At 40.0% G+C, this 27321-nt stretch overlaps 1 protein-coding gene across 2 annotated transcripts in view; it reads left to right on the top strand.

The window, feature by feature from the left end:
- Positions 1-27321, top strand: part of LOC146497272 (contactin-associated protein-like 4) — a 158914-nt gene that overhangs the window by 36508 nt on the left and 95085 nt on the right. For both annotated transcript variants that reach the window (XM_085141740.1, XM_085141741.1), the window contains exons 2-5: positions 3167-3277; positions 14487-14680; positions 22243-22390; positions 25804-26010. In XM_085141740.1, coding sequence (XP_084997866.1) covers positions 3167-3277; positions 14487-14680; positions 22243-22390; positions 25804-26010 — 660 coding nt within the window. The remainder of the gene's footprint in view (positions 1-3166; positions 3278-14486; positions 14681-22242; positions 22391-25803; positions 26011-27321) is intronic.

Here is a 27321-nt window from a genome sequence, read left to right as displayed (position 1 = left end):
AGCATCTCTGAACGTGCAACACATTTAATCTTGAAGCAGATGAGCTACGGTAGCAGAAGATCATCCTGGGTGCCACTCCTGTCAGCCAAAAACTGGAAAATTAGTCCAGAATTTGCAAGAATTTACTAAAAGTGATCAGTTGAAGACTGGAAAAACAAAACAATCTCTGCTTCGCCGTTCAGATGGTATGGTCAGAATTTGGGTTAAATGAATAAACGTGCAACCATTCTGCCTTGTATCAAAAGTGCCAACTAAGCATCATTTAAATGCTACAGCCTACCTCAGTATTGTTTCTTAGCTTGTTGATGCCTTTGTTCACATCTTCTGATGGCTGCTTCCAACAGGATAAAATACCATATTACAGTGATTTCTTGAACATGAGGTCACTGAGTTCATCGTACTTAAATAACCTCCATAGTCACTAGATCTGAATCCAGTAGAGCACGTCGGGATGTCTATGAGGAATGTTTTTTTGTTTCATTTTGTATCAGTTCCTTTTGGAAATATCAGACTTTTAATCTGTGAAATGTCTCATTATGTTTAGCTGCTCTTTAACTTTATCTACAAACTGTTGCTGGGTGGATAGCATAGCAAAGTGTACAGATCTTTCTAGCTGAAAGCAGCTTGGAATTAAGGCTGATGATAGTCTTTATATTTTTATTAAATCAAACAAAAAATTTTATGATAGATTTCGATGGAATTTTTAGCAGTAGCTGCTCACTGTATTGCTTTTCACTGTACATTGCAGTGCTTTTTATGTTACAGGCAAATACTCCTTCCTGTCCTAAGGAGGATTAAAATAGTATCAGCACATAAAATTGGCGGACAGAAAATGCTACATGCAGGTACTGGATGTGCTGCAGGAGACAGCTAATGCATAAGTAATGGTGAAGAAGCCTTTTGATCGAATATTCTGGGTATATATGTTGTAGTATACTCACCGCTCTAAGCACTTTACACTGTCACAAACTGTGATGGATATATCAACTGTTGCTTTTGGCACTTAGTATCTTGTCCAGGATCACTTTGACATGAAGTACTGTAGCTTGAGATTGAAGCATTGACCTTCTTATTAGTGGGCAACCCCGACTACCCCCTGAGTCACAGCTACCCCTCAGGGTTCCTATGTGAGACCGTATTGGAGAAGACTGTTGACTGTTTCTGTATTCTCTTTAACAGAAGTGTAATACTGTAAATCCTCAACTGACTTGTGGTGTGTTTGAAAGTACAGCTGTTGCTCATTGCTATCGTGTGTTGCAGTTCGGTTAAAACACCTGCCGAAGAGATAGATTTAATAATATCAAAATCCAGTATTTTGAAGCATTCAAATGAGAAAAAATCACATTTAGACCATTATCTTGAGAGTGAATGCCACATTTGGGCTCTACGGTGTATTTAATTTACTAAATAAATATTCCAGGATTTAACAGCTTTAAAATGTCAAATCCTGCTCTTTTAACTACAGGTAAATAGGCCAATATTGTTGTTGGCTCTAGCTACACATTTCATTTGAAAAGAGCTGCTGTAAATGGAATGGTATTCCTCTATGAAATTATCGGGAGGCGGATGAAGACCTTGTGTTGTTGAGATGAAGTGCACTGATGTTGACAGAGTAATCGAAACTAAAGCCTTGCTGTCAGAGTTCTGGGCCCAGATCGGACTGCCGCGTGAATCATAGTAATTGGCTCTTGTCTCAGTGGTGGAGAACAACATCCATTAACGGAGAGGCTTTGGATGGAGGCGGTGATAGTTTGGCTTTAGCTTACAGTTTGCAGCTTGAGAGGAAAAGTATGAATATTTATGGGGCTGGTGATCATGAATCCGTGTGTATATCTGTGGGATGTGATTATGCTGTGCAGACCAAAGACAATCAAATACAGTAAAACAAACATTCATTTGTATTCTGTCTTTACAAAAGATTTCTCTATGTCATGTAGCTATAATAAAGGAAAGAGAAATCTGCTTTAATTTGAACAAAAAAGTGCTTGTTTTCTTTTTTTGTAGGTTTATTGGCAACTGTGAGAGAGGCTCCAATTAATATAAGAGTAATTAATGTTAATTACTGCATAATGTTCAATATATTATGTTTTGAATTCAGGGAATCATCCATAAACTAAATATGAGAAAGATGTAAAGGTTTCCTCTGACAACACTGAATCATCCCCATCAGCATCCAGGCTATAATGACTCACTCAGGACGCCATTCATCTCCGCAACACGACATGATTGCAACGTTCATTTATCCATTGAGCCAGAATTACACCATTTACTCATCCGACTGGACATTATTACGCTGTTCATTCATCTAATATGGAGCCATTACTGCTGAAAGACCTGTTTCTACCTGGGGAACATTAAACCAGCTCCTGAATGATTAGACTCCCCTCTGACACGCATGTTGTTATATTCACAGGCTCAACACTTTAGTTGTCATTAGCGCCTCTTTAAGACTTTAGAATGAAACAATCAAAAGGTGTCCGAATAAACTTCTTTTATCTTAAAAAAGCTGATCATTTGCAGAGACAACGCTTTTACCTCTCAGCATCAGAGCACTCCCACCCCGCTGTTTATAACATTTCATCAGGTTTCCACTCAGGCTAAGAGATGGAGACTAATCCATCTCCAGCTGTGTCGGGTATTGTGATATTCTCATTGTGCTTTTTTGCTGTTGATCTCTACTCTTTGAACCACTCAGCTTTTTTTTCACTCAGATAAAAAGTTTAAATGCTTCCTTCTTTTTTTTCTCTTGATTTTAAAGCATAAAAAAGACATTCCCGCATCAACTGTTGTGAACTACTTAACTGTGCAGCGAGGAACTGTAGCTGACATTAACCCTGCAATTCAAAGACAACACATCCACTGCTCCTCTCTGCTTATTAGGGCTAAAACTGGCACTGAAGCCCAGGAACAGATTTCTTGAGCTAAGAGTGCTATTACTCAGGATGCGTCATAGCTGTGTTCAACTATGCTTACTTCTCTCAGACTTTTAATTTTGTTTTGTTCACTCTAGGAATATTTTGAGGAGGCTATATTTGTGGGGAGATGTTGAAACAAATGTAATTATAGACCCTCAAAAAGCACAGCAGTGCACATGCTGACATTTACATGTAAATGTCAAAATCTGAAGGATATTCATTATACTTTATGTTTTGATATTTCTCGACAGAGGCGTGTGACAGCGCACTGGTCTCCAATCTGCCGCCATCTTCCTTCCGAAGCTCTTCCCAGCTGTCCAGCAGCCACGCCCCGGGTTTCGCCAAACTCAACAAAAGAGAAGGTGAGGAACAGATTCTGCTGCTTCCTACCTAACTAGTATTAAAATATATTTGATGATCTGAAACATGTAAGTGTGTCAAATATGCAAAAAACTGATGCGAATAGTGTTTGTGCCTTTGGCATGGTTTGGGGAAAAAATAGGATTATGGATTAACTATTAGTGGGAGGGTGGTACATGCTTTTAATTTAGACCTGAATGTTTTTAACTGGGAAAAAAATGCTTGAAAAACACAGCGTGTTAGTATGTGAGGCTTACAGTAAACAAGAAGGTGCCAGTGTGATCTTAGGGAAAAAAATCGACTTCTGTAATTTGTATCTGAGCAATCTGTAGGAGTACTCTGTCAACATTAAATGCTAAATTATTTTAGCATGAATTATAATAGAGCGTGACTCATTAAATCTGAATGTGACTTTCTACTCTGCTTGGTAGTAAAGAAATGAGCAGGCGTCGCAGTGACACTTCAGGCCGTGTATTAAAGACTGTAAGAGCTCATTTTTCATTGTTGCCCTTTGCTGGCATTTGATGTTCAAAAGCCACCCTGCTGTAATGGAACTGACATTTCTTGGTCTTTCATTAACTAGGAGACGCAAAGATGACAGAGACAAGATTTCAAAGATTTGTGAACATTTAAAACTCTTAAAACTAATATTAAAAGTAACCTGAGACCATTTTATATTACCCATAAAGCAGATTATACTTACTGCTGATTGATTAAAGGCACTGCATGTTAGGATGTGAAGCAATTAGAAATAAAAGCTATATTGCATAACAGCCTGTAGACTGTTGACTTGATTTATAAGTCTCTGATCCAGACTACAGCATATACAGACCTGCACCTTCTCAGAAATATAACTACGCACTACAATAACCAGACTTCAGTGACAATGCAGGTCTGTTTGGGAGTAATATGTCTTGTAAACATAGCATATTGATTAGCACAAGGATGATACCTCAGTGAAACAACATGTAATAGGCTGTAATTGTCTCTTGCTTGCTCATTATGCTAATGCAGTAGCCAGTATTCTTCCAGAGTAGACATAAGCAGTTTTTCTCCTTTTCAAAGCTGTGACAGTATGTAAATAGATTCAGACTTCCTGAAGGCTTCCATCTTTCCTGTGTTTCAGTAGGTGGCTTTTTTATATACTGTGTGCTGTTTGTGTTTAAGATTTATTAGTTCCAAATCCAGTATGAACAGCTCAGTTTCCTTGTGATTGCAGAGCAACACAGACCCAACACTACACAAGTATTATTAATGCAAACATCTACATCGCCCTATACGTTACAGATTCAACACAGTGCTGTAAATCATGCCTTACCCAGTAAGACACCGGGTGTGTCTCCAGTGCAGGTTTATTACAGCCTTCACATGGGTTCAAATTACACAGGAAGTGAAGCATTTAGTGTGCGCTGAGCACTTTACTCTGATAATCGACCAAGTTCTCTATCCATTCCTGTGTCTGACTTCCTGGTATCTTCATCTACTTGCTGGCACTTACACTTGCTAGCACCTACATAATACCAGCGTGCACAAGCAACCCACAAGCAAGTATCGGCCAGCGTTGTCATTATTTACAAGGATTCAGGATTTATGCAGAGAAGCGCAGCAACACAAGTTTGTTCTTTGTGTAAATGCACTATCCATTGCATCTGTCTCACTTGATGGCGTTTACACAGTTATCATTAACATGAGCTGAGTTTGCAACTGGAATTGTTTCAGCTGTCTTATATGTTGCACAGTATACGACTGGGTTTTTATTTCCTCGAAATCCAAGTGAAATGTCTTGTTTCCATGTTTTGTAGTTATGTTAAACAGTAGTAAAAAGAGAAGACAGAGAAGAGATAGAAAGTGCCTCCAGGATTTTATATATTGAGTAATTTCTCACATAAATCCTCTCACTGCTGCCATCAATATCACAGACACTTTGTGCTGTATATTTATGCAGTATATACTGTATATATTAAAAAATCTCAGTGGTACACAGGCATAAATATTCATTTCTGTACTGTGGGAAAAAATCAAGGTTGGAAGACCAAGGCAACTGTAATATTTTTAGCTCAATTGGCCACCGATGATCTTATGCTGTGGTGAAGTGTCGATCGTGCATCTACCCACAGTTTCACTCCTCCTACTGGAATGACCGGATTTTGGTGAAAGTTTCAGACGGTCACCTGATGGATCTTCAACAAAAGTCTTTAGTTCTCATTAGTTTGTGTAGTACTGCTAACCGATGACAAGAAAACTGGTCGCTTTTCTTTTCTACTTCACGTTACAATAACCGATGTGCACCTGTGAACTGTGAACCAGATGCACCTGATTTTGGGGTCATGTTGAAAATTTGTGGCAGGAGTTGTTTGTTGTCATTTTGAATATATAGGTTAAAGATTAAGTCTGAAGAAAAATGTGTATAGTTTTATTCCTCAAAATCAGTATTTTTCTTCAAACTCGTGTCCTTACCTTTATCAAGGTTCGGACAGGATCTCACTGAGCATGTGCAGAGTCAGGTTTCGGACTCTAGCTTGTTTACTGAAATTAGATTGAAATTTGTAGTCTTACAAAAATATGACAATTGTTAGAATTGCCCCCAGCCGACCCATACATTTTAAATTTGCCACAGAGGAGAGCGTTATAGGACAAATAACTTCCTCAGGCTGCCAGTTCATTAAATTTACATGAATATAAAAACATGATGATGCTATACCCCTGCACTAAAATAATCCAGGTACAGTCAAAAGACCCAGAATAAACTCTACATTCTTTAAGTAGTACAGTGTATCCACAGGGGTTGTCGTTAATGTGTGAAGGGAAATCTGTAGAAACAGATCATTTAAACATGAAAGAACTCCTGGGCTATAATAGAGTACCAGCTGAGATCCCACAGCAACATCTGGTTTAATGTCCTAACAAATAATTTCAAGACAGCGGTAACCTTCATGCATTTATTTTTCCTAATCTTGCTCTAGTGTGTTGCCAGTAGATAAGGAAGTTCTTGGTTCGGGATCCCAGGGAGCATTCCCAGCTGTTTGCTGAGGAAATCGATGAATAAATGAATGTCTCCGACTCATTTCCATCTCTGCTGCAAAATCTGCTTCCTCTGGTTGTTCTCTAAGGAGCCGCTTCACTCTCACTTCATTTATCCACTAAGTGAACACCGATTATCAGGCTTTAAATATGACCTACACGGCACACCATAACAAGAAATCTATAATGTTTCACTCATTCAAACTTTATTGTTATTGATGAGCAGTGAAGGTCATGAACATGTGTTATATGTGATGAGATTATTCACTTTAAATGGAATAACTATAGATTACAATTCCATTTTTCATGATATATCAAGTACATTTATACACCAAAAAAATGTGAATACGAGCAGAGCAGCATCAGAACAGAAGATTGGAGTGTCTTCTTTAATCATGGGAGGTCTGTGTTCGCTGATAGCAAACAAAAACAATTTTTTTTGGCTTCTTTTAACTACTGAACCAGTTTTGAATTACAGCCTTTTGTTTGACAGAAACTGTGATCTTCAAAGATCAGTTATTTTCCCTGCCAGGGACAGTGGTGCTTTGAGCTAAAAACTGGCATATTAACATGTTTAAATACAAAATGTTATTATGTTGAAGCTTAGCGGAGGATTGTCAGTGTGCATGTTCAAGTAACTACAATGAAGTTGAAGTTGCTGTTATCATTTTTTGAGTGCAATTCTGTATTTTGTTATGAGACTAATTTGTGCTAAATTATAAAGTAATAAATCCTCTATGTCTGTGTATAAACCTCAGTGTCGATCAAGTAGTTGCCAAAGATTTTATTATAAATGATCAAATAACTGCTGAAGGATTGCAGACAAAAGTTGTAGACCAAACATAAAGAAATTGTGGATCTAAGTCTCAAAGTGCTCAGACACCATAAAGTTGGCTACAAAAATCACGTTTCAGGTGGCCCAATTTTCTTGTGAATCTAAACTTTGATTTTGTGGCAGAGGTGTGGTCCCTGGCTCAGTTGCAGGGGAGGGGTGGTGCAGTGAGCTCAAGGGGGCGGTGGCAGGGAGGCAGGTCCGGTCAGGTCTGGTCAGGTGGTGATGATCTTCCTAACGAAGAGTCTTCGTTTTACAGTGAAGCTGGCGACTGGAGAGGAAAGAGTATGTGCTGGAGACCAGCTGCAAAGTTGGCGAATCGGGCGTCAAACCGAAGGCAACTGCATGTGGGAAATTGCAATAAACAAAGTGATCACAATAACAGTGTGTCGGGTCGGGCTTTACAGATTTGTTTTTCAAACTTTCACTAAATACTCACTGAAAAATGATAGTGATTGGACTTTGGTGGTCAACAATTAAGGTCACTGTGACCAGAAACATGTTTTTGGAATTAAGGTGAAGTCCAAGTCACTTTATTTCTACCCGTCAACAGATTGAGTGAGTCATCCATCCTCGCCAGTATTTCCAGTAAAACGGAGACAATAAAGAATCATAATACAAAGTACTGAAATAAATTACAGAGAATGTAGCATGGCAACGTTATGATTTGTTCATCTTTTTAAACTGTGATGATCTGTGATGATAATTTTTCCAAAAGGAAGAAAGTGGAAGTCATTATATGTAAAGGGTGAGAGAAAGTAAAACCAAACCAGCTGAGAACTTCGAGGTTCACCACTCACCTCAGTCTGGAAATATTGCACATTTATGTAAACTACAGCTTGATATTTTACTGACGCATGCAAGGAATGAATGGACTGTTTGTATATGGCTTTATACTATTCTTCACATATATGGAAGACCTAAGGAAGAACAGTCAGGGATCAGACTTTAACTGATCAAACACACACATCCACAAATGTGCAATAATCTTTTCTGGCATCGTTGTATTTTTACTCAGTTGTATATAGCATTTGTATTCTATTTTTATCTTATTGTATATTTTATTCTATTTTATTCTACTGTATATAGTATTTTATTTTATTCTATTCTGTACAGTTGTGTACTGTATTTATTTTTATTGTATTCTAATTTTTGCTTCATAACTTTTGCACTGTCCACTTCCTGCTGTGACAAAACAAATTTCCCACGTGTGGGACTAATAAAGGTTATCTTATCTTATCTTATCTTAAATCTGATGATAATGAGGATGCTAATAGAGATCCAGAGGAACCACTCAAAGTACTTTATACCGCAAGCAAATTTGTACATAGAGCTCTTCTCCCAGCACAAGCAGATAACAGATGTCTTACCCAGGACTGGAGGAGCGAGGGTTTAACCAATAAGTGGATGACCCTCTCTGCCTCTTCAGCCACAGCAGCCATACAACAACAAGGCAGCAACACTGGGATTTGCAAATGAAAGACAAAAAAACAAAATCCCAAAGTCATTTATAAAGGACACAAAAATATCCTTTTAAGCCAGACACTTTATGAAACAAAGCACCTTCCCTTTGCATTCACACATTCACCTGAGGGCCTGACAATGTACTTGGGACTTTAACCTGATGTAGCTGATCACATTGGAGGTCTGAAGGGGACACCAGAAGTGGATAAAAACCCTTTTATAGTCTATTGATTAGATATGAATGGCCTATTAACAGAAACCTGGAGGATGAATGACTCAACTATTTCAGTTTCCCCACTGGTTACTGTTATCCTTCATTTATCTTTCCTTTCTCTGCCGCTCACCCTCTCCTTCTCTTCGTGATGTCCCATTTTTCTTTCCATATATCTTGCCCATCCCACCTCATCCTTTCGCTGAATTGCCCCTGTCCATCTTCTGCTTCATCTGTATTACATTTTATTTTCACTGGTAAGAAGTCATTTAGCCATCTCGGTCTTCTTGCCAAATGTTAATAGCAGTCTTCATGTTTAAACATTTTCTTTCTTCTGTAGGCGCCGCTGACAGTTATCAGTGACGCCACTGCAATTATGTTGAAATTGACTTGAAAGAATTATTGTGCCACAGTAATCATTTTCCCAAAGGGTTGGATTTGAAGACAGAATTAAACTTTAATTGGAATCTGTAAATTGGAACTATGTAAGAGCAGCCAACTAATCAGGTATTGATTTTCATATTCAGTTACGCTCTGCGGTTTCCAAAAAAGTTGTTATTTCTAAAATAGTAATACTTAAGTATCTGTTTTTTTCCCCTGCATGTAATTATATTTGCAGCAGTCCGAGCTCATGTTTCTAGTCTGAATAATTCATACATTCCCCAAATTTACATGATGCTGGATCTTTTGAAAGTAATCTTCTTGTTTCCATAAATTGCAAAAACAGCAATATTATCACAAAGGTCAGAACAGATTCATTAATTAGTTAATTAGTTTGGACACCTGACATTTATCAAGTCAACTGCAAGTGTCGGAAACCCCACGAACACTTTGATTAGTTTGAAACTATTTCAGCAAATTCTGCAAATTGAGATTTTTACACTCTAAAATAAGATGTATTACTTCCTTCGTGGGCTCTTTTTGTAGCATCTCATATGGATGAATCTTTCCTGCTTCTCCTGCAGAGAACCTGCAGTATTCCTCAGCCTGCTGCTGCTGTCAGTGCCGCATCGAGCCCATTGGCCTCCTGGTGGACTTTCTGTCCGACTGACATGTTATCAGGCAGCTGAAATTACCCTCCAGACTTGGTATTCTCATGCAAATGACCAGTGCTCATTCTGGGTCGGGTGCTTGTATCAATCTGCTACATGTCTTTCCAGCTTTCTATCCCTTTAAGCTGCCCGTCTCTCTCTACCATTTCCTGTCTCACTTTTTTTAATTGTCTGTCTTTCAGTTCCTTTTATTTCTTCCTCTGGTCATTGCCTCTGTTCTGTTCCACTCAGTCTGCCTGCCTGTAGCTGCATGATCATGTATTAGTGCACAATTGAAGGTGAAATAGTCATTTGTTTGTACTCATTCACCAACGTTGTACTTTGCAGCGTCCAATATTGTTGCATAATTAATATTAGACAAAGACTGCATTCGCCCTCGGGCAGCTAATTATGAAAAACACCTCATTTTCTCTCCATTCAGTGCTGAATTGTATGTCATGCGCTCCGCAATCCATCCATCTACCCACCTATTTTCTTAATTGCTTATCTAATTCAGGATTGTGGGGGTGTGGGACGTAACACAGAGAGACGGTTGCAGTTGCACTCCCATTCACTTCTACAGCTGTCACCAAGTGCCTCGTCTTGGACTGCAGGAGGTTCTTAGAGCATGACACACACAGTGGTGCAGTGGTTACTACTGTCACTGGGGTCAAATCCACCGCCTTCAGGCTTTCTGTGTGGAGTTGAGACACCAGACTGAAATGCCCTAAATGTTATCATTCAGTACCAAAGATTGGAAATGCAGCTGTAGGTTTCGTTTCTAAAATTCAAAGTGTCTTAAATCATTTCTTCTGGAATGGCCAGCAGCCGATAGATCCACTAGTTCCAAAGGTTCTATAAGAGTCTGTGGGAAAATGGTAATGGTGATCTAAAATCTGACCCCTAAAGGCCATCATGATAAATCTGGGTGGGAATGAAGAAATGCACTTGGCTCTCCCAAATTTCCATCACTGAACAGTCCTTGAGCTGCTCAGCGGCCCAAAGGTTAAACTGTTTTGGGAAGTTCCCAAGGCTGGACTTGCTAGTGTGGTAAGAGTATTCCTTGAAAAGACAACTGTCAGTAAAACTATCTGAAAAGTTGAAACCGGTGTAACGTTAATCATTGTTTATTTGACTTTTGGAAAAATATCCAAAACAGATCTTTGCAAAATAACAATGTATGCAGCGCAGCGTGACTCTGCCCCGATTCGTCGGGCTACATTCATAATTTCATCCTCTGTTTGGCCGTAAAGGCTGTGATATCACACTCCTGACCTCCATTAACCTTTAGCTCTTTTTGTAGGTGGTCAGATCAGGTATGCTGACAGAGAGTGGGGGAGAAAGAATCCAGAACGATCTCTTTGATTTAAAGCGACAGCCGTGACACAAAGTGTTCAGACCTACCACCATCACTTCACCTCCATTGTATTAGCTGCAGTTACTGTGACAGGGTGGACACAGTAAATCTTTGTAACGCCTCTTAGCCTCTCAGTCATTTTGCTTTAATCTCTTTCTCCTTTTCTCCACAGTCTTATCTTTATGAGCAAAGGTCAGAGTGTCTGCTCTTTTCTGTTCTGCTGTCACTGGACACGTCTGTTAGTCAAGTTCTTAGCTCTGGCCTTTAAAGATCAGACTGGACCTGCCACCAGACCGGCACGGATTTCCTTTCACCGCTTTTTTCCCATCAGTCTGCCGCCACATTGTTCTGCATTATTTTAAAATGATAAACAAAATAAATAGTTGTTCCAACTGCCGTTTCCCATTTGAACTTCTTTACCTCAAAAACTGTCCCTATTGACAACCTGTACAGTTCAGGTTGTCAGTAGGGACAGTTTTCAAAATATTGAAAACCGCAGAACTTGCTGGAGAGTTTATATAACTTGTCTGGCCCGGGAGCATCTTTGAGTCCACTGGGAGGAACTTGTAAGCATTGCTAGGCAAACTGACGTCTGAAATACCCTGCTAAACCTGCTTCCACTTTGACCCGGCTCCCAAAAATTGGACAGAAACATTCAAATCTTCGTGTTTTTCGAAGGTTTATAATCTCTTTTGTGAAAATGAAGGTCTCAGGGAAAGACTATAAAAGCACAGGAGAAAATGCAAACTCCACAAAGCAAGGCCCTGCGCAAATTATGCTCAAGAACCTCGTTTTGAAGGAACCAGTGAGTAACAGTGCTGCCTATGGTCTGCATTCATTCTCAGATGATGGCACAAACTGTCTGCAGAGCTGAGAAGTGGAAGCAGCAAGCTAAATCTAATGGGTCAAACTGATAACATATGACTTCAAACCACCTGATATCACCTGGAAATGAGACAGTCAGTGTGATCCATTGTTCTTTTGTTGTTTTAGGCCATGGCAAGATGCAAGTAATTGTCTAGGATACTCAATGAGCCTTTAGCTGGCATTTGTGAAGTGTTTTGTTATGCCAAAGCTTCTGTCTCTGGTTCTTACTGCTTTAATTCCTTTATTCATGATGCAGGTCGCTCTAAGCCATAATTGGCTAGGATACAGTGTTCGGTGACACAGCAGGTTTTTAAGGAAACAAAATCACCAAATCTTACAAGTGGCTATCTGGAGTGACACCGGTGTTCTGTAATCTGATCTTGATGGTCTAGATTTTGTCATTGGGCTGCAAGAGGTGGTCCTGCAGCTATTTAGCTTTGTGCATGCTTTTGCCTTTTAGCCTGCCTGCACAGCAGCATTTTGAGAGAATAATTGGCTCCAAGCTGATGAAAGAAAATGAGAGATGGCTGCGAGCGTGTTTATGTTCTCTACGGCTTTCTGACACGCAGCATGGGCGTGTTAGCTTGTGAGCTCAGTGGGACTCTGGTCAGCAGCCTCCTTCTTCAGAATTCGTCCATCTGGTGTTTGAGCTCTGTGTGGCTGCTTTCCACACATGCAACCACACACACACACACACACACACACACACACAATTGCCTCTCTTTTTCTGCTTTTAACACTTCTTTATTGTGCAGCAGCCCATTTAATCAACTGCAGTTTATCTGTCCAGGCAGACGTCTGTCAATAACTCCCACACTTCTGCATGCATTGTGAGCAGTGTGCACACACACACAACTGGGGTTTACCACTTCGGAGGACATTATATTGACTTACATTGATTTCCAGGACCTCACCTTGGCTCAGTCTTAAAGGGGATCTGTTATGCTTTTCCATATTCGGTTCCAATGGTGTATTCTCATAACTACACATTATGAAAATTGATTATGTGCCCAGTTACTAAACCTTCACTTGTTCAGGGCGGTTTCATGTCACACTATCAGTGTACTTTCTCTAATGCGAGGGTTGGGAATAAACTTCCTCCAAGGGGGGCTGGGTTCTCTCTTAGAGACAGGGTGAGGAGCTTGGTCATTTGGGAAGCACTCGGAGTACAGCTGATTCTCCTCAGCATTTAAAAGAGCCAGTTGAGGTGGTTCAGGTATCTGTCTCAGGATGCCTCCTAGGTGAGATATTTTCAGGCATGTCTTAGAGAGCAAGGCCCTGGAGCAGACCCAGGACACAATGAAGAGATTATAGCTCTTGGCTGGTTGGGAATACTTCTGTGACTTCCCAGATGAGTTGAGGAGGTGGCTAGGGAGAGGGAGGTCATGGATTGTCTGACTGCTGTGCCTGCAATGGATGGATTGCAATGAGCCTATACCTGGACCTATAACATTTATTTCCAGTTCAGTTTTTCTTTTACTGGAGTAGCTTTGCATGATTCATAGCTCAGAATGATCTCTATTCATGTTATTCTGGGCCTTGGTGCAGCCCACAGTTCATCCTGTCTGAAGCAAAGTATTTTAGCTCGCTTTCTTCTCCCTTAAGCCAACTTCCTGGACTGGCTATGTAATAAGCACATAGGTGGGGCAACCTATCAGCTCAAGCGCCTGCGTGACCTCCTCTTCTCCTTGACCTTATACAGAGCTGTAGGTAGAGAAAAATGTTTTGAAATGGAGCATTTTGAGCAGGATAACCTCTAAGCTTTTGGCTCATATGGACTGTTAGATTTACTGACCTCATTATTGGAAATTCAAATATGAACATTCTCCACTGCAACAGGATATCTTTGCAGAACGAGCTCCATTGAATCAAATACGGAATATATTCAATTTAATAGGATGAAGTGATCAGGTTTAGTGTCGCTGTGTTAAGCAGATCTTTTACGGATCTACAGTTTACACACAGACATTTTTCATTGCTTTGAAATATTTAATGCTTTTAATGTCTTTACCTTGAGGCAACTGTTGTTGTGTTTGGTGATTATAAATAAAATTGAATTGAATTGAATACGCCATCTTTTAATCTTACATTTGACCAATAAATATGCTTCTGTACCAAAACTTTAAGGCCCTGTGCATCGTGACAAATTCAACTTTTTAAGTTCCTAAAGAAAGTTCTTAAAGTACGATTTATATTTGAGTATAGCTTCTGAATGGTTCTAATGATGCATACTGCGGTTCAATCAATTTTCATTATTCGGGTTTCATAACTGAAAAGTGGGATTTTTGGCTCACAATGAAAGGTCAAGCAATGCAATTCATTCTTTTCTCCTCACCAGAACTTATTTCATCTCATCCAATCTACATGGACATCTAATACATCACTTATCTATAAATGGTGTCTTTTTTTTATTCACATTTGTCTGCAGGAGCTGGAGGCTGGTCTCCTCTCATCTCAGACAAGTATCAGTGGTTGGAGGTCGACTTAGGCGAGCGCACCAAGATCACAGCTGTTGCCACACAAGGCCGTTATGGCAGCTCGGATTGGCTGACGTCCTACCTGCTGATGTTCAGTGACACGGGACACAACTGGAAGCAGTACAGACAGGAGGACAGCATAGGGGTGAGTAGGGTTTGGCGATCTTCTCCATAGTCCTATTGTCCCCCTGTGAGATAAGTGTCCCCCCCGCCCCCTTCCATCCACGAACAGGGAAGGTAACCGAACAGGTAGTTGTTAAGGCAGCTGTCCAGCTTCCATAAAACATACAGTGCTGTGTGGGAAATAGAAAAACGCCACCGGCGCTAAAGCTATGAGACAGACGGAGAGAAAGACAGAGGATTGTTTTTACACTTCCAGCATGATACAAAACAAGTTGGCTACACCAGCAGGAGAACATAGTTTAGATATAATTGTGAATCGTTTAGTCTGTCATAATTAATGCCTGTAAGTGGGCTTTTCAGTCTGTTTTTGTATATGTGGAACATATCTCTGTCTCTATTCTTCACCATGACCTCACCACACACAGCAGTCTTTTACCAACAAACACACAAAATAAAAAGGTTTCATAGACCAGAGTGACAACAGACTAAAGTACCCTCTTCCTATTTTTGTGATGCTGACTGGTGAATGTAGCTGCTCTCCAAACCACAGCTGCCAACAATCCTTTTCCCCAGGTTTCTCCTGTGTTTCCAGGAAAAATTTACAATGACTGTTGACTCCCTGAGCCTGGTTCTGCCAGAGGTTTCTTCCTGTCAAAAGGGAGTTTTTCCTTCCCACTGCTGCCAAAGTGCTTGCTCACAGGGGTCCTGATTTTTGGGGTTTTCTCTGTTTTTTCTGTATTAAAGGACATTGCGGCGCTATTGAAAATCAAATTGAATTCAATGCTGTAATCCAGCGGTCCCCAACCCCCGGGCCTCGGACCGATACCGGTCCGTGAGTCGTTTGGTACCGGGCCGCGAGAGTTGAGGCTCAGGTGTGAAATGTATAGTTTTCAGGGTTTTTACCGGTTTTCAGCGTTATTTTGTTATCGTTTTTATCGTTTACTTGGTTTTCCTTGTTCTTTTCACATGTGTTATGAATAAATTTTCTTTTTTTCGGTACCGGTACTAGTTTTATTTTGTTGTATTTATCCGCGACACCTTAAAGGCCGGTCCATGAAAATATTGTCGGGCATAAACCGGTCCGTGGCGCAAAAAAGGTTGGGGACCGCTGCTGTAATCCATAATCCAGGCATCCATAAATTTTGTTAGTTTGTCTTTTACCCCAGTGCCAAATTGACAAAGAAGCACCGTCTACATACACAGTCCACACACTACACAATTTCAACTCACATTTCACTGCAACCTGGAAACAACATTCCTATTTCGGGACTTTGTAAGCAGCTAATCACTGCGTCCGCATTAAAGTCAGATGCTGAATAAATGAGCTTGCTGTCTTAGCAGATTCTGTTGCCTCACTACCTACAGTACAGACACAATAAGTGTTACACAATAAAACAAGTTAACCAAAAGAGAACTTTTTGGATGTGTGTGGCATTGAGTTGTTCAGTTTCCCCAACAATCACTCTTTCCAGCCACATTAAATGAGTCAAAAACTTAGTAAGTCTAAGCTCCTACCCTGTATTGCACTGTGGTGTTTCCCCCCAGGGATCACTAAACATGATGCACTTATTGTAAGTCATATGAAGTGATGTGTTGTCTTGTTGTGGCTTGATCTGTCCTGTACAGATAAACTCAGCCATTATGCGTTTATCCTTTCATTTCTGATGTATGAGCCCAGGTCGGAATCTGCTGAGTCTGCAGACCTTCTGACACCACAGTTAGCCTCAGATCATGAGGAGAGAGGCAGTCAAAAATAGATAAATAGATGATAGATGGATAGATTTAAATAACAGTTCTACTTGCTCTTGCTGTTCAAAGCACTTTATGTTTTGTTGCTAGTTGAAGCGCTTTGAAAAGTCAGAAAGACTAAAATAAATTATATATAAATACCACTCTACTTACATTTTACCCTTTAATATGATTCAAACTAAATGCAAATAAGATCTAACATTTAAGACTTATAGACATACCCCTTCTATCAGAAAATACAGATTTGTCTTATAAAGGCTAACCCCAGCTGTACACGATGAACCTTTGATTTTTAATCTCAAATCAAACATGTGATTATTGCATTTTAAGTGCAAGAAGGTTAAGGCCATTGTTTGTTTTTAAAGACAAAAAGCAATGATTAAATACATTATTCTGCTCTTATCTGTCCAAAATAGCTTCACCTACAGCTAGTCATCTAAGAGAACAGAAAAGAGCATGTGTCACTCACATTTAAGGCCCAATACATGAGGTCAAAGGTGACAAAGCAAGGGAATATTTCAGAACCTGCCAACAGTCTTCAAAGGCTGAATTATCAGCTTTTTATATAACCCCAGTTCTCAATTAGTCTACCAAGATTTGGGTTCAAACTCCGATGAACCCTTGGCCATTAGATCTTAAAAAAAGATGTAATGATCTAACAAATTAAGTCCATCCACAATGTCTGCTGATGTTGCATCATACACTTGATCACTTGACACTTTTTGCTGTTGATTAGTGGAAGATGCATGTGTTTTAAAAAACAAAAATATCCTGTGCTCCTCATTAATTCATTTTTTATATATATATTTCATTTTTATTCCGCAATAAAAATAATGCGAAAAACAACACGCCCCAAAGTTACTGGTTCCAGTCTGTCTGTTATAGATAAGCCAAGGCCACGTGATAAAAAAGCCCTCACTCTTACACACTCAGTTAGGTGTTTCACTAAAGTGCATCCTAAAGACAGAACCAGAGTAAACAGACAGATAACAAATGTAAAGGAAAACCAGAACCACTTAAGTCCAGTAAGTCTTTCTACCATAGCAGGATTTTGCTCACGGGGCTTATTTCCACTTGTCTCCGTAAGGATCAATGCAAATTAACCAAAAATGGTCACGTTTGTGCTGCGATGAATGACTGTGTACTCATCACAGTACTGTTTGCACTGGGTGAAATAGACATGAAAGGATCAGTGAAGCTGTTCTGGAAATCCTGTGTAGGCCCAAAGCCTTAATCAGACACCTTCTGTAGAATTCTTCTGTAATTTGTTACCTTCCTGTGGCTTATTTTATTACTTTTCCCCCACTGATCACAACTAACAACATGGCAGAAACATGGCAAAACATAGGCATGAAGTGATAAAGCCTCAGCTGGTCTCTGAAGGGCTGATTAATGAAAAAAATCAGCGAGATGGGTCACAGACGCAGCGAGGCATCGCCTCCCGCCTCTCCATAGACACAGCACTTCCCTTTCGCGTTTTCTCATTGCACAAGTGTCATGTTGGACTCTGTTGTATTTGTCCCACTGCAGCGGCGATACATGGTTTAGTATAATGGCACTAGAATACTAAGTAGCTTTGGTGTTGAAAGCAAACACAGTGATGAATCCTGTGAGCTCAGTGAGCCACTTCAAAATATGTACCTGCATGCTCCCAGTGACTTGGACACTAGATCAAACAACAAACCTGCAAAGTGTTCCACTGTGTACATGGACACTGATCCAGGAAGAAAGTGCATTTGTTACAGAGCTGCAGAGAGGAGCTTTGATTAGAAGTCGAGCTGAGTTTTAATCCAACTAATCTCAGAACCGTGGATCTTTTCTGAGAAAGCAGAGGAAACTGCTCCTAACAGTTGAAAAACATCTTAATCTGAGGTGCTACACAAGTTCTCTACAAACCCAGTCACATTTCAAAGGGTTTCGGAAACTTTGTGAATTTGTCAGCCAGGCATAAAGACTCTTCCAGAAGAGAAAGTTAATGGCAGAGTTCCTGGATCATTTGCGACTTTTGCTTTAGTGGGCAGAAGACCAGGGAAGGGAATTTGTTGTTTTCCTCTTCCTCTCTGAGGATGACATCTTTTTTCTCTCTCTCTCTTTTTCCTCAGAAGCCCGTGGGTGCTTGGAAATACTGCAATCCATCTTTTCTTTATTGTCTCGTTCCTCTTTATCTGTTTGCTTTCTCTTGCCTGGAGGGCTAAAGATGAGGAAACAAGTCCTGCTCTTTTCACTTTTCCCTGTTTCTCAAATTCCCTTTATTACTTTATTTTGTTTTCTTATTCACTGTCTTTACTGCTTATCGCCCTCCTTCTTCTCACCAGGTGATTCTCTTCCCCCTCTGTCATTTTCCACTGATACTCATCACTCTGGTCCATCCTTCCTGCTGTTTGCCTCAATGCTTTGAGCAGATGAAACACTCAGCCTCTCACTTTTTTGGACTGCAGCTTTCACTCAACTCCGTACGAACAGAAACATTACTCTTACACTCCTAAACAATTCTGTATCAGATTTTTCTCAGTGGGACAGCATTGGCCCTGAATTCCAGCACTTAAAAGTAATGTAGTGTTCTCTTCTCGTCCTCTCTGATGAGGTCTCCGTCTTGAGTCAAGGTTGCAGGTCTGGTTCATAAATGTTTCGGCTTTGAGTCAGAAGATTGATGCTCACATCCTGTCTGCAAACAACATGCTGTTATTTTAACAATAATCTATTGTTCTTTTAGTCTCTTCAAAGGAACATGTGGTATCAAAAACCTCCTAATATTAATGGAACATTCCTGTTAAGAAAAACTTGGTGCTATTAGATCACATGATACAAATAATACAATTTATTCCAAACTTACTGATGTTGCAGATTAATTAACTGCTTTAGTCTTTTCTTTTTTACCTTAAAATGTTAGCTGTTTTCAGCTTCTTAAACATAAAAATGCTTTAAGAGCTGAGTATATGTTTTCTTTTAAGAGAGCATCAGTATCATGTTATATGTGAGGATTTTCAGATGTTTCAAAAGACCAAGAGTTTAAAGTTTTCATCCTCTAAAGAACAAAGTGAACTAAATCACACATAAAAGTCTCAAAAATGAATTCTCAGATTTCACATTGAATGTTTTTTTCCTTTCAGTCAATAGTCTCTTTTCATCATATGATGTGATCCAACTTCACTTTCTTTTGATTACAGAGGAATTAATAAGTTAATTAAGTGTCTAAGTTTTATTCAGTATTGGGAGAGCGAGTTAACCTGCGTGTCAACTTCAAGGGAGGCATGTAATTAGGGTAGATAGCCAGATGGAGGAGATGGAAAGAAATCCATCAGGCATTATGCCCAGAGTCTGAGAGACCGACAAACCAATTCGCTGCTAACACTCCTCATTTTATGGAAGGATTTTAGCATAAAGTAGGTTAATGAATATAATTTCCTCAAAGGAAAAGTTTCCAAATCTGAAAAGATACAAACTGCTGTTAAACTTCCCCCTCACCTCTGCTTCCTGCCTCATCTGCCCATCAGAAACAGCTTTTTCTATGCAGCATGGTGTGTCTCCAATTCCTAATGGAAATGTGCTGTGTCCTTAACATGGTCATTATATAAGCTGCCAGTGTGATCAGCTTTATTTTATACATTTAAGGACAACACAGATGGCATATCTCTGCCGTAATTTTACCCAATTAAAAGCACTGTGTGTCTACATAGGTGGTAAGCCAAGTGAGAACTAGATAAAACAGCCTAGACTGGATGACATTGAGATTAAATCAAATAAAAAAAAAGCTACAAATAATCATAAATTTGTGTTTTTAGAAATACAGAAAAAGCGCTGACCCTCCATCTCAGAAGCTGAATCACTACTATTGATCGTGCTGCTTTTACGGCCCATTGATTAAAGATTGAAATAGTCCACAGTCAGACACAAAACTCTTATTTGTTTCAACAAAAAGGTGGAATAGCGTTGTGATTAAAGGAGTATCAGAGCGAGGAAAGAATATTGTGAATATTGCATCAGTAATTGCACTACATGTGGATGTATTTGACCCTGTACACAGTAAATGTCCCCTTTTAATGATGCTAATGGGACGGTTGATCTTGTTGAGTGGACAGCTGCTAAATGATTTTCAGTTATTTCGGTGCTTCCTTAACATTTACCGATTTATCGTCAATTAAAAGTTTTACTTTACTGCTTTTATATTTTTTGCTTTCGATGCTTTGGTGAATGTGGGAAAATTTTGACATGATAAACATTACAGCTTGCTACATATCATATCATATCTTACTCTTTAATATCAAGATGATTGCAGTCATAGGCTAGTCTTGTGGCTTAGTCCCTGGGGGAGATTTTCCAATATGTCAGGACTTTCGGTGGAGCCACAAGACACCCAATCAAAGACCTCCTCTTCCCCCAGCCATTCGTTCTTCAACAATGCAAAAAAAACCCCAAAAAACAGAAAGCAAACAACAAAAAGATACGCCGACAGTAGTCTTGGTTGATATATTATTATATTATTGGGAATGTGGATTATACAGTGTGAATTATATGCCCTCAAAGCTTCCTCAAACACGATTGGTCAAGAAAGCTCAGACTGCAAGCAGATTACAAACATACATTTTCTTCCGCTTATCCGGGGCAGCAGCCCAAGCAGAGAAGCCCAGACCTCCCTCTCCCCAGCCACCTCCTCCAGCTTGTCTGGGGGGACACCAAGGCGTTCCCAGGCCAGCCAAGAGATATAATCTCTCCAGCGTGTCCAGGGTCCGCCCCGGGGCCTTTCTGTTGTAAACTGAGCTGGGCCGCGCTATGAATTCTGGGACACTGCTTCTTCTTCTTCGGGGTTTAACGGCAGCTAGCATCCTTGTACATGCAGTGCTGCCATCTTCTGTTTCAGTCCGTTATTACACTCTTAAATCCTACTACTTATTCCTGCGTCTTTTAGGATCTTACAAAGCTTCAAACGACGCGTCGACTATTAAATTAGTCGTCGACGATTTTGATAGTCGACATAATCGTGGCTATTTGACTAAACGTGGCATCCTTGTCAAATGCCCGAACCACCTCAACTGGCTCCTTTCGATGTGGAGGAGCAGCGGCTCTACTCTGAGCCCCTCCCGAATGGCCGAACTTCTCATCCTATCTCTAAGGGAGAGGCCAGCCACCCTTCGGAGGAAGCTCATTTCCGCCGCTTGTATTCGTGATCTCGTTCTTTCGGTCACTACCCACAGCTCGTGGCCATAGGTGAGGGTAGGGGCGTAGATCGACCGGTAAATTGAGAGCTTCGCTTTTGCCGGAGTGGGCAAGCCACCCTTTTCCGGCTGAGAACCATGGCCTCAGATTTGGAGGTGCTGATTCTCATTCCCACCACTTCACACTTGGCTGCAAACCGTTCCAAGGCGAGCTGGAGGCCATCACCTGATGAAGCCAACAGGACCACATCATCTGCAAAAAGCAGAGATGAGATCTTGAGACCACCCAAGTGAAACCTTCTGCCGTTTGGCTATGCCTAGAAATTCTGTCCATAAAAATTATGAATTGGTGACAAAGGGCAGCCCTGGTGGAGCCCATCACCCACCAGTAACGAATCCGGCTATGCGGGCCAAGCTCTTGCAACGGCTGTATAAGGACAGAATGGCCCGTAGCAATGGGCCAGACACCCCATACTCCAGGAGCACCACCCACAGAACCCCCCAAGGGACACGGTTGAATGCCTTCTCCAAGTCCACAAAACACATGTAGACTGGTTGGGCAAACTCCCATGCACCCTCAAGTATTACAAACAGGAAACCAAAAAACTTGAATTTCCAGTGCAAATATTTACATATGTAAATATTTACATGTAATCTTTTTTCTCTGCTTGCATGTTTTTAGTCATTTCCAGGTAACAGCAATGCAGACAGTGTGGTTCAATACAAGCTGCAACAACCAGCGATTGCACGTTTTCTCCGCCTCATTCCTCTGGACTGGAATCCCAGCGGACGGATCGGACTGCGACTGGAAACCTACGGATGTCCTTACAGTAAGTTCTGTCTTCTTTATCCCGACTGGAACTCCTGAATTTTATTTAGTCTTGTCTTGAAAAATGTACACATTTCATGATTTTGTTATTGGGCTGCTTTTCTTTCACTGAAAGCCTTTTGTTAAGAGTTAAGAGCTGCTTTTATACATGCTGGCCCCAGCAGCCGTAGCATCAGTACAATGAACTAAACAAACACAACATTGGTTTTGCACATAAGCATTGCTGTCAGATTTATTCACATTCAGTTACATAACATATGTGTGTCCAAAATATTTCTTTTTGACAAAAATAATAGATACGTAACCTGTCAGAGTTTCTTCTTTTACCCTAGCGGCACACCGTGGCTTTATCTTCTTAGAGTTGGGTTTTTTTTTTCCATATAAAATATGAATCCTCTTGACTCAGCATGACTTTAAACACATTAGACTATATTTTCAATGAATGGAACTCCTCTTCATCCTCTTCTTTATTCCCTTTACAGCTAAGGTGTACAGTCAGACATACAGGCTTTGCTCATTTTCTTAAACGAGCAGGTGTTTGTAGTCTTTTGTCTTCTCAGCGTTCATTTGCTGCTCTGCCCGGATTTCTGTGCTCTAATCAAAACACGACATACTCATGAATATCAAAAGCAACTCCATATATTTACATATACATGCTCGAATAGACTTAGCAAACAATAACTATTCATGTGCAAACACAGTTTCCTGGGATTTCCTCCACAGCCGTCTCTGTGTATTATTTCAAGTTTCCGCCTATATTTCTCCGGCTGTACTCTGAGTGGAATTTTAAAATAGAAGTATAAAAATAAAAGGACATCAGCTTGTTTGCTTTGAATGGACTAAAAAGGAAAAAGCAATTTCACAAATACGACTTGGTTTCAAAAGGTGTCTTTTGAAAGTGTTCTACTTTTTCCATTTATTTCTAATTCATACTGAATGTGTCCTCAGGTTTTCTTTAGTTTGTTCTTGGTGATCGCCACTTTTACGTGATCTCTGTATCTTCTTTATAGTCTTACATCTTGTACTTGCATCTTCATCACATGTAATCTGCCAAGTATAAAGATGATTTATGCTAAAACCATTGTATATATCCTTATTTAACTCTATTTACTGTTGTCTGCGTGAGAAGAAGATGGATTTGGAGAAACATTAAAAGATGGATTTTGATGAATAGCCTATAGTCGTTATTACTTACGGATATATTTGTGTGCTATATTTATCAGCTGGTGTCACAGTTGTCAGAGAAGATTCCTGGTGTTCCTGCAGAAAACTAATGCAGCATTCACAGCGGAATCCTCCCCGGAAAAACAAATGTAATACATCGCAGGGAGCTGCGATATAGCTGCTGGTGACAAACGGTTTGCCACAGTGTGAGAAATGCACTGAATGTAAATGCTCGGTGGATATTAGTCTTTTTTAAGGAAACACAAAATAATGTGTTTTGTAGTTAACGTTATAAGAATGGATGGAGAACATTTTCCCTGGCCTACACGAGAGTTTAAACTTGAACAAAAAAATTTAAAAAATCATGATTAAAAAGTTAATTAGTGGAATTAGTCACACACCAGAGCTTTTTGGTTTCTGGAAGTGCTGGAAGTGTGATGATCTGTGTTATTTGCTAATAGTGTAAAACACTTTAAGAAGGCAAAACAACGAAGTATAAATGAGGAGTATTTTCACTACATCTTGAGCAAAAGAGCATTTTTCTGTGAAAGGAAGATTTCTTTTTGCACTAGCGTCAAACGTCTGTAAATGACAGTAGGTGGTTAAGCTGGTCCTGAAAGATACCAGCATCTGCTGGATGGATTTAAAGTTTATACAGTGAGTCATGGAGTAAAGATTATTTTCCTGGCACCACGAGGATGACTTTCGGAGTTAAATCATTGCCACCCATGGGATAGTTTGTCTTAAATGTAGACACAGACAATTGTGCTGTCTGCAGCTTGCAACACAGAGGTGTCAAATGTTTAAGTTATTAAAGCGCATACAGTCCAAGTTAATCTTAAGTGTGCAGGAGCACTATAAAAATACCTCCAGATCTATAGAATAACAAGTCCAGTTTGATTTTAGGAGAGCTAAACATCGATTATGATTCAGATCTCTGACTCAAATGACATTAAGAATTGGACAACCAGTCCCTTGACGTCCTCTATTCTTAACGACCTGTAACCCAATGCTTCCTACAGAAGCAAACAGTGGGAAATACAAACATTCTTCCCCATCTTCTCTGCAGTATTCCTGAAACCATCCCATGGGCCAGACTAGTCCATTTTATAGGCCTTCTTGCTGATAACCACACGTCTTTGAAGTATGATATTCATACCAGTCTAATTAACTGATGCTAGAATGCAACAGCAGAGCTAAAGGGACTTGTCTTCTCTATTTATGTATCTTTTTTTAATTTCTTCCCATTGTCATATGTGTGTGTTTCTATGATGATATTTACTGCAATCAATCAAATATATGTGTGTAGAACTATGTCCAGCTAATTACTGCACTCACTATGTCCAGTGCTATTTCAGTACACAGGTAGTGAGTCAAAAATAATCAACAATATGTTCTGGGGATAATTACAGGGATATGGCTGATTGTAATTACATAATACGTAATATTGTAGAACAAAATGTAATCTGGGACTTAATTAGAATGGCTTGATAGTCCACAGAGTCGACTTCAAGTAATGTTTTCAGCTTTCAGTCGCAGAGGATGACTCAGTGCTTCCGAGCCCGAGCCTACTGCTCTGCAATCAGCAGGAAATACACTGTACAATGCAATAAGAGCATTACTGCAAGCAAAGTGGTTGGCTGATTGTAAGTCTTGGGAAGCCAAAGAGTTGCCAAGTCCATTAAGAAACATTCAGTCGAAGAAATTAGTTGTACAACTGAAAAGGCTTTTGATGCTGAACTCAGCCGCAGCTCTGTTTAAACAGTTCAGTATTTGCAGTTCATTCTTTACCACCCACACCGTTTTCCTCACATGACCTCAGCCCAAATCCCCGGCGAGCAGCACAGAGTAACTGAGACTTCTTGATGAAAAGTGTTAAGCAGAATACAGATTCAGTCCTTGCTGCAAGGTTTTCCCTCACTGTTTAACAAATTGTGTGCTACAACTGCAGAATTACAGGTACAGGTAGATGAGTAACAGGTGTGAGTAACTGTGAGTTTATGCACGGTAGCATAAGCATTATTTAAGAATTGAATTAGAATATTACATGGCATTAAAAGTAACTCTGACACCCAGTTATAAGTCGGAGCTTTGAACAATCTGATGCTGTAGGAAAATTGCACAAACACAAGGACTGTCTGTTTCAGGGTTATATGATATGAACTGTTAAGCTTTTGCTTAAGATTCTGGTTTCGATGTTTTGCTCTCGTTTCTTTTATCACGAAATCTATTTTTGTTCTTGATTTTTAGCCTCTGATGTGGTGAGCCTAAATGGTGGCAGCAGCAGCCTGGTGTACAGGCTGAGTCCCGGGCCGTGGCGGACATCCAAAGAGGTTGTCTCTCTGAAGTTTAAAACCCTGAGGAATTCTGGGATACTGCTGCATGCAGAGGGGCAGCAAGGAGTCAGCCTCAGCCTGGAGTTAGAGAGAGGAAAGCTACAGCTGCTGCTCAGACAAGGTACAACACAACACAAACATAATGGTCGCCATTTATGGAAGCAGACTTTTCCTCATACATACTGGAGTAGAAGTAACAGTATTTAAGAGAAAAACGTGGGACAGATTTATTAAAAACCTCTTTTAAAAAATTGTATTTAAAGAAATAGACACAAAAAAGATACATGTTATTGGCCAAAACTATAACCTGATATAAATTTGTCTGATCTCCTAGTCGGGGTCATAATCTGGTACATGTCCAGTGCTACTGCCTTTTTTAGATCATACAGTGGAACTTCCCCTGCACACGTGCCCCTTCACTGCATGCTTTCATCCTCACTGTGTGAAAACAGTGACTCTTAAGCTTGATTTTGGTAAGGAGGACACCATCACAGACACTACAGTAAAACTGTGTTGACTGTCTAATGCTGTGGGTGAATTTGCGATGTGATTGCCCCATTCCTGTCCTTCTGTGCCTCCTTTGGGCTTCAAAGCTTTGCACTCTCCTGAAAACTGTTGTGCTATTGCCAGTCTGTCTGGTCAGATTGAAAGTTGATGTTTTTCTGTGTGCTGAAATCAAAGCACACACATAATACGTGTAATGGCACTGTCACACTAGAGGGGTGGTGATCTGGTGATTGCACTGAATTGCACTGAATTTCTGTTACATTAAGCGACCCGTTGCAGTGACCAACTGGTGTCCCGGTGGTTGAGCATGCAACATCCTCAGCTTCTGGACAACCACTTTTAATTGTAAGGCGCTTGCAAAGATCAGCTGGTTGGAGGGAACCTATATGTTTGGTCTTTTTTTTTTTTAGATTGCCAGATTTTTTTAACTGCACCCTATGCACAAAAAAGCAGTATAGCATTAGCTCTGGCTCTTAACTCAAATTTCCCTGCAGTCCCCGAAGATCAGCTGGTCTCAGTGGAAGCCAAAATCATCTGATGGCTCATCATTCTTTGCATCATATCGTCAAGCTATTTGTGGAGCTTTAGTTGGCTCCCAGCTGCTACATAACCACTGATCTTATTTTCTTTCTGTGCGATACCTTTAAAGGTTATCTGTTATCAGTAATGCTTGTTGTTGCTCTGATTTTCCATTTATGAACAAATATTTGAAGTATAAATGGCAACATGTAAAAATGCAATGTGGTTCCTGATATTTGACATAAGTATACATTTTAGTCTAAGAGGCTTTTTGAGTGTCCATATGTAAGATTTTTTTAATCAAACTGATAATCAAGCAGTAACTACGTCAGGGTTTTTTTTATCCTTTCAGCGGTTTGTATACAAATAGACAAAAGAAAGGCATTTTAGCACTCAGACATGCTAC

Source organism: Neolamprologus multifasciatus, chromosome 18 (assembly GCF_963576455.1).
Source record: "Neolamprologus multifasciatus chromosome 18, fNeoMul1.2, whole genome shotgun sequence".
Classification (NCBI taxonomy): domain Eukaryota; kingdom Metazoa; phylum Chordata; class Actinopteri; order Cichliformes; family Cichlidae; genus Neolamprologus; species Neolamprologus multifasciatus.
Note: the sequence above shows the minus strand (reverse complement) of the source record. Positions and strands in the feature narration are given on the sequence as shown.